Source organism: Pseudonaja textilis, chromosome 1 (assembly GCF_049901715.1).
Source record: "Pseudonaja textilis isolate UNSWEBS1 chromosome 1, rPseTex1.2, whole genome shotgun sequence".
NCBI classification, from domain to species: domain Eukaryota; kingdom Metazoa; phylum Chordata; class Lepidosauria; order Squamata; family Elapidae; genus Pseudonaja; species Pseudonaja textilis.
In genome coordinates this window covers 42159684-42172186 of record NC_141990.1, presented here as the reverse complement: position 1 = coordinate 42172186, position 12503 = coordinate 42159684, and the positions used below count along the sequence as shown (strand labels likewise).

General features: G+C 36.6%; 2 protein-coding genes across 8 annotated transcripts in view; one reads left to right on the top strand and one right to left on the bottom strand.

Moving 5' to 3' along the window:
- Window positions 1-10206, bottom strand: part of PREPL (prolyl endopeptidase like) — a 29396-nt gene extending 19190 nt beyond the window's left edge. For 2 of the 6 annotated variants that reach the window (XR_015743434.1, XM_087932368.1), the window contains exons 1-5: window positions 9844-10027; window positions 6529-6884; window positions 4964-5092; window positions 2258-2327; window positions 894-1097 (exon numbers count right to left, since the gene is read on the bottom strand). Coding sequence is in view for 5 of the 6 variants with exons in the window: in XM_087932368.1 (XP_087788494.1) it covers window positions 894-1097; window positions 2258-2327; window positions 4964-5092; window positions 6529-6738 (613 nt within the window). In the remaining variant the exon portion in view is untranslated. Of the gene's footprint in view, window positions 1-893; window positions 1098-2257; window positions 2328-4963; window positions 5093-6528; window positions 6885-7867; window positions 7914-9843 lie in introns of all 6 variants that reach the window. The other 4 variants (XM_087932386.1, XM_087932363.1, XM_087932379.1 and 1 more) reach the window with 3 other exon arrangements.
- Window positions 10207-10576: 370 nt separating this feature from the next.
- Window positions 10577-12503, top strand: part of CAMKMT (calmodulin-lysine N-methyltransferase) — a 220748-nt gene continuing 218821 nt past the window's right edge. For both annotated transcript variants that reach the window (XM_087932410.1, XM_026695851.2), the window contains exon 1: window positions 10577-10767. In XM_087932410.1, coding sequence (XP_087788536.1) covers window positions 10636-10767 — 132 coding nt within the window. In that variant the 5' untranslated portion in view covers window positions 10577-10635. The remainder of the gene's footprint in view (window positions 10768-12503) is intronic.

Here is a 12503-nt window from a genome sequence, read left to right as displayed (position 1 = left end):
ATTTCCAAGTTATTTGCCCATGTGTCTAAGACAGCAGTCAACCAATGGCCATGGCCCACTGGTGGGCTGTGAGAAAATTTTGGTGGACCATTCTCTCTTTGAGAGAAATCTCAAAGCTGCTCAGCCCACATGGCCCACGGGAACCCTCCCCGCCCACTCACTCCTTACCCGGCAAACGTGTCTGCTAAGTTGCTATTTTTCCTTTTTCCGACCATCATCTGTTCTGCCGCGCCAGGAGATTTAGATAAACTAGGAAGCAGGAAATGGTTGGATTTCTTGCTTTCTAGCTAAGCACAGCCAAACCTCCCTTAGGACTGAAGGTTTGCTTGCAAGCAAATTCAGTGCAGACTCATGGCAAGCAAATTTAAGAGACTGAGCTAGCCAATGGCAGATAGATCACTAAATGATTCTGTGAGCAACTCAATTTGCCTGCTTTGCCTGATGTTGGATAAAAGTTGCTTTTTTATAAAAAAAATCAATATTTACATGCATGGTGTGTTGTGAGTTAATTTTGTGAGTTTGCTTTCAAGCAAATTTTATGTGACAGACTGAGCTAGCCAATGGCAGATGGATAGATTTCTGAATGAATCTGTGATTCTGTGAATAACTCAATCTGCCTGCCTGCTTTGCCTGATTTTGGGTAAAAGTTGCTTTTTTTATAAAAAAATTCAATATTTATATAAATATTTATAATATTTACATACAAGCCATGCCCAGCCAGTCACACGACCACCAAGCCATACCCAGAAATTAGATCACAACCACAGAACCAGTTAGTGGTCCCTGGGATCTAAAATTATGAGTTTGGTGGTCACTGAGGTCCAAAAGGTTGGCGACCCCTGGTCTAAGATACTTTCATCTGGATGCAGATTCCCTTTTTACTAAATGCTTACCAAAGCTAAATGCATTTGGGATAACGCATTCCACTTTTGATACTGGATGTAGTTTCACAATAATACAAGCACATTCTTCAGAGCTGGCACTTTTAATTCCAGCAGCCATATATTCATGATCTGGGGAAATTCGGATTTGCTGGATAAAAGAATTTTCAAAGGGTAGAGCTTCTGTGCTAAGTAATGCTTCGTAGTTCTCTTCATCTACAATACACAAAACAGTGTAAAATGGGAGAATTAGTGCAAAGATTCATCAATTGTTCTGATATACCGCTGAATGTATTTATAGATGTAATGTTTTGGGATTAATCTTATATATACAGATCTTAGGATTGTGCTAAGGTTACCCAGATTCAGTGGTATGAATTTATGATTTGACACTGCTTTAATGGATGTGGATTGACTGAGTGCCAAGATGATGTTGATTCTTAGCAACCACATCAATTTTCTCCATTGATCAAGTGATTGATGGATAGATGGACCTTAATCACAGTGAAATGGGAAAAACTATGGTCATGTACTTTTTATTTCAAAAATTCTACCTTAAATTTTGTGCAAAAAATGAAAACAAAAAGTGATTTTAAATATATTTTATTCCCTAATCACATCTAAATATATTGGCAAAGTCATGGAAGAGATATGACACCACTATTTAAAAAGATAACACAAAATTAATTGGTTATTTTAAGTACATTTTGTCCCACATTCTTTATTTTTTAAAAAGTAAAATGGCCACCATAAGTATGTATGTGTATGGCATATGCTTATATGACTGGCTGACTGAGGAATTCTGGGAGTTGAAGTGCACACATCTTAAAGTTGTAAAATATTGTTCTATAATATTTGGAAGGGAACTTCTATAGTTTATGTGTTACACAATTGTAAAATTGCTAAATAAAATTAAAATCTAGAAGACAGAATTACTTTGCATGGACATTACATGGACATTTATGTTAACTTTTTAAAAAACTACTTTGAATGAAATTTACCCCTCAAAAACATTTTCTTATGAATGGAGTTTCATTGCTGAAGTTAATGGAATTGTCCAACTATCCTCTCTGAGATTCACAAAGGCTAAAGCTACTTACATAAATTCCGAATGAAACATAATTTTTAAATAAAAATAACTAACACCTAAATGCAAGATCTTACATCTTGTAGCATGAAACCTAAGATATGTGGCTTCCTGCTCAAGCTTCTCTCTGACCGGATGTGATCCTAACCAATTTTGCTGAGATAACATATACCTTTTCCTGCCTAATGTAACACACTGTTTTAATAAGATTTTATTGAAAGTTTCTTTTAATCTATTAAAGCTACATAGAGACTAAAAAAAATTAATTTTAGTAATATAATAACCATACCTACTTCTCCTAGCTTTGAACGAAATATGCAGCCATTTTCTTCAAAGTAAATATAGTCTCCAAATTTAATCTGTTTAACATTAACAGAAAGATGGATCCATTACAAAGCATTTAGAATTATGCCATTATCTGTAATTATATTTCATCAAATTCTTGTACAATAAACAGAGCTTTTTTGAGGTCCATGGAATTTCTATATAATTAGAAGAAAAATATGCTCCTTCATATTCCTCATGTAACATAAAAACTGTAGGATTTAGCATTTCTCTCCAAATTGTCTTCCACGTGTAGTAGGACTACAAGTCTCAGAATCCTCAATTACTGTCAAGTGAGTATTCTGGTAAATGCAGTATTAGAATCACAGAAGCATAGGGCTGGAAAGGACCTTGAAAGTCTTCTAGTCCAACCACTTGTCCTACGGCAGGAGATCTTACATCATCCCTGACAATTGGTTGTTCAATACTTTCTTCAAAACTTCCAGCAAAGGCACACCCACAATTTTGGGGTGGGTGGGGTGTAGAAGAGCTGTTCCATTGGTTAATTGTTCTTATTGTCACTAAGTTTCTCTTTAGTTCCAGGTTGTATTTAGTGAGCTTTATTCATTGCTTCTTATCCTACACTCAAGAGTTTTGGAAAATAAATCGACCCACACCTCTTTGTGACAGCACCTCATGTACCACAAGCTCATACAATTTGAAGAAAGCTGTTGTAAAGATCTAATAACTCAAAGAAATAGTCTTAGTTTATACCACTGGTTCTCAATCTTGACCACTTTGAGATGGGTGGACCTCAACTCTTAGAATCCCCCCATCAGCATTCTGGAAGTTGAAGTCTACCCATCTCAAACAAGCCAAAGTTGGGAAAAACTGGTTTATACCATTCTGAACATCTGATTTTTATTCCATGATCATCACATCTCAGTCGATAGCCTTTTCATCTCCCTCAATTCGTAGAAACTTTATGGTAATACAGGTAGTCCCCAACTGACAGCAATTGACACAGGCAATTTCATCACCAAATAATGTGATCCTAAAGTTAAATGTCATGTGATGGTGCCATCATGTCACATGCCTGCGGTTAAGTGCAACATTACATGAACGCAAGTGGCGAATTTCATTGATTTTGCTTGTTGGAAGCTAGTTGTAAAGTTCACAAATGATAGTCACATCACTGTAGGACACTGCAATTGTCATAAATGTGCAGTAGTTAATCAAGTCATATGATCACTGGGACATTGTAATGGCCACAACTTTGAAGAATGCAGGCTACTGTAACTTCAACTGATCACTGAAGGAGTGGTTGGTAAGCAAGGATTACCTACAGTTGCAGAGTGTTAATCAAACCACTCTGCAAAGCTGGACAGCTGTCAAACCTTTTCGTGAATCTAAAGGAAGAAGAGAATCCAGGGAGTAGAATAATTCTTCAACAAATTCCAACAAATCAGAGCCCTTTTAGGGTGGTCAGAATGAGATGAGATCAAGTGAAGAACTAGGGACTGTTACCAGGGGGGTATGTCCTCAGAATTCAACTCGATCGGTAGAGCAATGAGGCTAGAGGCTACCCAGCCTGGATTCTCCCTTCGACTCAATGGAGAATACAGTATTTCTCCCATCTAAAACATATGTTTTACTATAGGAACTAATACATATATCTAGCTGCTACTAGTACATTTATGCATATATACTTCTCAGTTATTAAAGAATGAGATAAAGTTCAGGACCATTAATATATACTATTTTGGTTAAGCTAAGCTTGGTTCCTAACAATATCATGGACATATCCATGTGGCTTCCTTGGCAAAAATCGGAAAGTTGTTTGCCATTTGCCTTCTTCTGGAGTTTGTTTTTACTTATCAGTTATGCAACACACCCAAGGTATGAGTACATCTGATTCTGGTTTATTTTTCAAGATCATCCAAAGTTGTTTACAAATGTTTCTATATTCTTGGTATAATTAATTCTGAGATCCCTTCATATAGAAATGTAATGCAACCTCCCATGTTATTTATTAGATTTATAACTTGTTCATTTAGAAGCTCTAGTCTAGGTAATGACTCATGGTCCCTTCTCCCATTACTCCCTACAAGAACAATCATATAAAAAGATTGTGTTGAGAGCACAAAACTGGCTCAGAGTCAGTCAATAAGTATTACATTTGTTCTCCTAGGCAGGCAGTAAGTGTTTAGAAAAATATTCAGAACTTGGCAGAAACAAATGGAATACGAGTGTACAGTATAATCATGAAATGTCTTTAAAAACAAATAGGTTAAAAAAAACCCTCCTAGTGAAATACAAGGCATTAACTTCAATAAACGTAAATGGATTTTCAAACTCTGGAATGAACATGATGGACATATTGCAAAATTGTTTTATTTTGATGGAAAAAACCTTTGTCACATTGGTTTTAAATCTTGGTTTGAAGAAATCTCAATTTTATTTTTCCAATGTATTCAGTAAATAGATCAATGAAAATTATTCTCCTTCAGTCTCACAATATATAGAATTGGGTTAATAATAATACATTATAGATGTATGGTGGGGATAATATGGAAGTAATGCACGTAAATTACTTTGAATGTTTAAATGAGCTATGTATATGCGGTTGCTAACAAGACAAGTATTATCATAGAGACATCTCTTTAAATAATTTTCAAAATATTATCTGAATCAGTATCATAAGCAAGCTAGCAACTTTTATAATTCTTACCATCAGGCTATTTAGACCTGACGAATGACTGTCATAGTGTTTTTCCAATTTTTGTTTAATTCTCTCTCTCAAATCTATGTAGTTTGCTGAACAATCCCTCCAGTTCTTTTGCTCTGCTTTCAGAAGATCCTAGGAAAATATATGAAATGCTAAATGTTAATAAGCAGGATTTATTTTACAGTATACAATCTGAAATTAGAAACCAACTAAGAAACCCTTAATAATTTTGTATATCCTATTCCAGAAAATTAAGTTAATAACCAAATATGTAGGAAATCTATGTGAATATTTTTTTAAATCAAATGACTCTTCTTTATCAGTAATAGGACTACTTCCTTTGAATTGCAAATAGCAGATTCTTAATTCTGAAAGAATCCTTCTCTTCCTGTGATCTCAATGCTGTCCAGAGCTAGCACTGGCTGCTATTGATAACATAAGAATGTGAATATGAATTGTATTAGCAAAGTCAATATTTGTTTTTAAAATGACTCTCCATTTATCCACACAGATAACCTCACAATATGAGAACAAAATAGGCACTCTATTTGCTCATGGCAAGGAACTCTGTCCATTAAGAATGATATGGAATCTTTGATCTATGGACAATTTATAACATTTTAATACTTGTATACAAATTCAAGGACCAATGAATTGGGTTGAAGGTAAAGTAAACGCAATATGTATGATGATATCATTTGCACATGCTAGTAATGCATGATGTTATAATCTGCAAATTCAGTTTGGTTCAATAGACTTATCTATTCTTCTATTATTCTAAAACATTGCCAAATGATAAGACTATCTATATTTGAAAACATAATAAATTGTAAATTAAAAATGTAAGGAAATTATGACAAAAATATATAAACTACTATACAGATGAAAAGATCTTAGCAATATTAAACAATTGTTTAGCAATAGCAATGCTACTGTATTTATTTGTTTGTATTCCATCATTATTATTGTTACAAATAACTTAAGGTGGTGAACATATCCAACACACATTCATCCTCCTAATTTCCATTATCTTTCTCTTCCTGATCTAATATAAAATATAAGTTGGATTAGTCCTACTTAGTTCCATGCTTTTTATTTTCTATAAACTCCATAGAAGATGAAAACTTTAGAGATTCCTTTTGATATTCTCCCAGTTCTTAATTCAATATTTTCATTCTATAAATATAAAATATGGCTATTTGAATTAAATTTCTGACTACAGAATTTAGAAATTGTGTTTGGAAGAAAGGAAAAATATCTTTATTCTATTGGACTGTAGACTGTTACTGGATTTTCAGTGAATAAACAGGGTTTTTTTTAAAAAAAAAAGCTGGAATAGCAGATCCCAATTTTAATTTATTTGTTAAATTTCTATGTTATCCATCTCACTGTCCAATTACAATTGAATCCAGAATAGAAACCCAAGAAGTAAGTATTATGGTTTTATAACATATTTTCTGTCTTAACAATTTTAGTGAGTCACTGAAACAAGGAAAAAGGCATTTTTTTATAGCGTAAGGGCCAAAATATTTATTGGCCAGAATGATTTATTCAAATAGCTTACCTACCTTGCAGGCAAAAAACCTCCTTGACTGAATGCTTCCCTGGGAATAAGGAACAATGCATACATTTCTAAAACACGTTGTAAAGAAAAATACTTGTTGCTTTGTTTGACTACAAAATCTTACAGATGAAGTGGAGGAACATTTAAAATAGTTCATGAGGTGACCAATGCTGCCTTTCAAAAAAGAAGGAAAATATTTAATGCCTGAATACATGATGACAAAATATTCATCTTGCTTGATTCTTCATCTTATTTTGAGAACTGTTAGAATCCAAAGTAATATCAAATCCAAGTAAACTAGTCACAGGCAGTAAATGTTTCACTTTCAAATGTATAGTCTTCAATTCTACTGGTTCAGACCTGGAAGAGAAAAAAGAAATTACAGTTTTAATGGAAGAAAAATTATAAACAAACCTGAGACTTTGTAACATTACTGGTTTCTAAAAACAGTACTCATATTAAAAATCACACTATATTTAATATTTTTCAAAAGATAGTTATGCCCAAGCTACTGCTTATTCTTAGTGACTACCTGGAGAAATCCCTGCAATTTTCTTGGCAAAATTTCGAAGTGACTTGCCGTTGTGTCCTTTCTAGGTCTGAGAGAATGACTGGCTTAAGGTCGCACAGCTAGTTTTGAATTTAAGGCGGGACTAGAATTCAGATTCCAAATTGGCTCTTCATTTCCATTTGTCAAAAGGTAGGTCATTATTTCACAACAAAAAACCTCAATATAATTTTATTGAACCTCCTTAAGGGTGGCACAAGACTTATACTAAGAACTTAAGGAGTAAATGCCAAGTGCTTTATTTGCTGAACAACCAAGGGACCTCACAGGTTCAAGGAATTAACTGGTCCAATATTTCCAATACTGTAATCTCACCATTGTATCAGTGAGAAAGAATGCTGCAGGTCATTAATGGCTAGATTGATTCTTTATATCAACTATTTAACTTTATATAATTGTTACAATAATATCTATTCTCCAATATTCACAACACAGATACTAATTCCTCCATCTTTAATCTGATTATTAAAATGTCCACAACCATATTTCCAGCTTTTGAGTCTTGTTTATCCAATTGAGGTATGCTTCTTGTTGGGATTAACTTGATAGGAAGGTATATAATAATGATAGGAAATACCTGCTATCATCCCATATCAAAAGACAAGCCAAGTGTGAGGGTGTGAGAAGAGGTCTAAGACATCCACTTTCTGTATGATTCTTGCATTGCCAAAATATAAATGGCCCTGAAATTTAATAAGCATTGACCACATAGGGTTATGTTTGCAGTAGCCACCAGGTGGCCAATAGTAGCAGTGTAGGACACTTCAAGACTTACCTAGATTTGTGGCACTCTGACCACTCAACACATTTGTGACAACAATCTGAAATACAGCATTGAAAGTCGGGTAGAACCTGCTTCTGCATCAGGTTAGAGATGGGTTGAGGATGTAATACTTTGATACAATGTTATGCATTAATATTCCTGACCAATGTTACTGGACCATCTTCAAAGATGTGTAGATAAACACAGAGAGTAAATCAGAGGGATAATAATCAACTTAAAGGTTCCTGTGCGCTGATGCAGACACAAACATAGACACAGACATGTATGTATGTATGTATGTATGTATGTATGTATGTATGTATGTATGTATTCAGCTTTGTTCGGGTATTTTCCCACGTCATTATAGTTGTGCTTTTAAAGTTGTAGCAACGTTTCAGCAGAATCTCATCTGCCATCATCAGGCTTCTGTATAGTGTTCGTCTGTGAGTCAGACCTTCACAGCTGTTTCTGTTTTAAATTTGGGGCTAGCCTACTGCTGTGCCAGAATGGTTTTTTTCTTCATCCTGATTGGTTGGGAGTCTTGGTCTGTGTTTTTTGGTCTTGGAGTTTGCTGTGTTCTGCTTGATTGAAACGTTGCTACAACTTTAAAAGCACAACTATAATGACATGGGAAAACAAAGCTGAATACCATACATATAAATACCTGCGAAAACTTAAGAAAACACACACACACACACACACACACACACACACTATATATATATATATATATATATATATATATATATATATATATATATATATATATATATATATATAAGAGAGAGAGAGAGAGAGAGAGAGAGAGAGAGAGAGAGAGAGAGAGAGAGAATTTTATTTTTAATTTATTTGACTTGTAACCCATCTCAACTAGAATTCTGGGTGCCTCATTAAAAGCCAATAAAACATTGAAGCAATAAATACTCTGAATAATTTATAATTAAAAAGATGGGAAGGAAGGGAGTAGAATGCAAACAGGGGAGAGGAGGAGTCTTGTCTTAATCCATCAGCCACTTCCAGTGTGATGCACTGGAGCCCCAGGCCAACTGACAGAACCAGATCTTCAGGCTTTTATGGAAATTTAGATCTCAGGACAGGAGTCACGGCAGAAAAGGCTCTTCTCCTGGATGCCACCACTTGAAATTCCTTGATCGATGGGGTCAACAGCCCCGTCTGCTGGCATGAGTGGGTGTGAGGGTTACTCAGATAGCCTGGCCCATGTCGTGAAGGGATTTAATAGTGATAACCAACATCTTGAACTGTACTCAGAAGCAAATCTCCTGCCAGGGCAGCTCACAGAACTGCAGTGTAACATGGGCCACCCTAGGGACCCCAAGAACTGGCTGCACCACCATGTTTTGCACCAGTTACAGTAGGCTACGAGAGAATGACTGGCCCCAAATCGCACAGCCAGCCATCCTACCTAAGGTAGGATTAGAACTCACAATTTCCTGCTTTCTAAGCAAGCACGTTAACCACTGCACAAAATTGGTTGTGATGGGGAGCCCCATTTGTACATACATTTTGGTACAACTGGACTTTTCAGTTTTGGTTTTTTTTTTTGAAGACGTTTCGCTTCACATCCAAGAAGCAAAGAAATTCTTGGATAAGCAGCAAAACGTCTTCAAAGAAAAACCAGAAACTCCAGTTGCCTCTTGAAAAAGCACCTTTGGGACTACTATTTCATGCTTACTCAAAGTTAAGCCTAGATGAATTTAGTGGACTCTTAATACATATCCCTTACTATAGCAGTTCATTGTGCAGTACAGCGTTTTAGAATTGCTTATCTAGTCTCAACTTTTTTGCCCTTACATTACAGTTGAAAATATGCTTTATCACAACAGTTCGATTCCTAGATACCGGGAGAACTCGAGCCTTCTTTTGGCTTGATTTCTCGCTTCAAACTGTTTCAAAGCAAAGCAGCAGTTATCTCTAACCACTGGAATTTATTAATCAAATCAATAGGAATATTACGACCAACTTTTTACCTTTTAATCACCCTATCAAGGAGGAAACTTGACAATCCAGAATGAAACAGGAATCTTAGGGAAAGCGACAGTCAACTTACTATTGATCACAGACAAGCAGCAATAGAAAAGGCGAACGACGATGACTTATTAAACCGGCGACTGAAACCTTCCTCTGCATACACCGCAATGCTTGCCCACAACCAAGATGGCAGAAGCCGACGGTTTCCCTGAGTCTTCGCTTTGCCCTTTATCAACATGGCCATTTTCTGTGCCCTCAAATAAAATGCGAAATCTCCATTTTGGTCTGGGGCAACTAAAACGCCGCCCGATTCGCGACCAGGGTCTGCATTCTTTTTCTTTCTTTTTTTTTAAATGTTAAAAAAAAGTTTGGTTAAAAATCGGGCAACGCTTTCCGTTGCCGTGGCAATAAAAGAGACGAGCTTAGCTCTTCGCAACAGGCAATAATCTTTCACTAACTGCATCCTTTTCCCGTAGCCGTGCTGCTGTCAAACGGCCGCTTCCTTGCCCGCATCAAAGATGATTCCGTCCTCTTCTCATGCTCCTAGATGCTAAATGGGAGGTTTTAAGCAACTCTTGCTGAATAAGGTTCGGGCAAAAGCTTCTCAGCTCCCAGGCTGTTTCTTGTGCCTCGGTCGCTACTTTTTGGGGAGGCGACCGGTTCCCGAGTAAGTTTAGGGTTATTCTTTCTGGACTCCCTTTGCCCCCGCCATTCACCTCACGATTTATTTCTTGGCGCGCTCGTTCAAGTTCGAGTTTAGAGCAGAGGAAGAAGGGAGAGCTGGCATAAGCATGGCTGCAGAACCTTTCCTGGGGGCTTGCCCTGCTCCAGCTGACAGGGCTCAAGCGGAAAACCAAGAGGGAGACGCCGGGAAAAGGAGCAAGCAGGCAGCCGCCAAAGCCCGCTGGACGCTTCTCAGACAGGTAAGAAAAGTCAACGGCCAAAGCTGCTTGTTGTCCTCCCCATCCCCAGGAACCCTGTCGCATCCCCTGCCATTTCTCTAGCATTGCAGATGGGCAATGGTTTCGCTTCGCTTCCTTTGAATATAAGTTATTTTGCTGCCTCTGTTTCACTGATGAGGCGGTAAAAACCGATCTCGAATGACGCCCCCAACGGCTTTCTTGCAAGCTAATAACTGGCTGCCAGGGCAAAGGAGCAGAACCGACGGTTCTCTTGCTGTCTGTTATACAGCTCTTGCATCTCTTCAGGGAGATCCTGGCAGTCTGCGTTATTCTTTTTATATTTGAATAAGCCCCGGGGGAAATGGGTCTGACTTGACACTGAACTGGACCAACTCTGCTTTAGGTCTGAATAGCGATTCTGTGTCGGGGGATGTCCTGCTCTGAAACTTGCTATCACACCTGCTTTTTATAATGAAAGGGCTTAACTTTGCAGTTTGAAATAATGATGATGATGATGATGATGATGATGATGATGATGATGATGATGATGATGATAATAATAATAATAATAATAATAATAATAATAATAATAATAATAATAATAGTAATAATATAGAATGACGGTGGCAAAAGAAAGCAAAGGTAGTAGCAATAGTTTATAGACGCCTTGGTTGCATTTCCAAAACATCTGGAGCACTGCTTGAACACCTTGGGCATTGACAAAATCACCACCAGTCAATTGCAGAAGGCAGCTTTATTTGGAACAGTTTACATCCCGTGACAAGTGACGATACCTGAAACATCTGCCAATTTTAGTTACTAGGAAAAGACTTGATGGATAAAAAATACCAAATCCAGTCTAAGTGTGTGACAGACATAATAATATATTCTTACAGTGCAATACACAATAGTGTTTTGTGCAATAGTGTTTTGTGCTATTACCAATATGTGCAAAGAATAGAAAGGTATTGTAAGTTTGCGTACCTGTTCCATGAAGCAAATACTGGTCAGTATAATAGCTGATTCTCATCCTGTAGTTTATTTATTTGTTTAGAATTTTTTTCATCCTGCTTTTATTCCTTTTATAAGTAGCTCAAGGATGCAAATATACCACTGTGTGGTAGGTTGGACTGAGAGAAAATGACTAGCCAAAGTCACACACAGCTCGCTTTCATGCCAAAGATGGAAGAAAAATAGTTTCCTGGTTTCTAGGCCAGCACCTTAACCATTCACCAAACTGGTGCTTTCCTTCCTTCTTGCCAGATGTTGCTTCCTATTGTAAGGCATGCTATAATATATGGAGCAGCACTCACTTGTAGAATGTTGTATAAGACATAAGACATAAGAATTTATTTGTCATTACACTCGCAAGCGGGTGCAACGAAATGAGGTGTGTGTATGAAATATAAGTTGTAAATAGCTCTAGAAGAGATTGGGCAACTGTGTCTCTGAGGTGGTATGGGGTTTCCTGCTTGATCAGGGGGTTGGACTAGAAGATTTCCAAAGTCTCTTCTAACTCTGTTATTCTGTTACCAGTATGTACTGTATATTTCAAACAGACCATGAAAGACATTGTCTAACAAAACAATCATCATATTGCTCCTCAAAAGAAATGGCAAATGATACAGATTCTGGACAATCCAATTATTCTCTCTTTAACAAACATAATTCAACACATTTTCAAACGAATGTTAATTGATTTTACAGTATGTTTTCAAGTTTATTCAAACATGCTGCAGCTTCCTTAGTTTGAGATG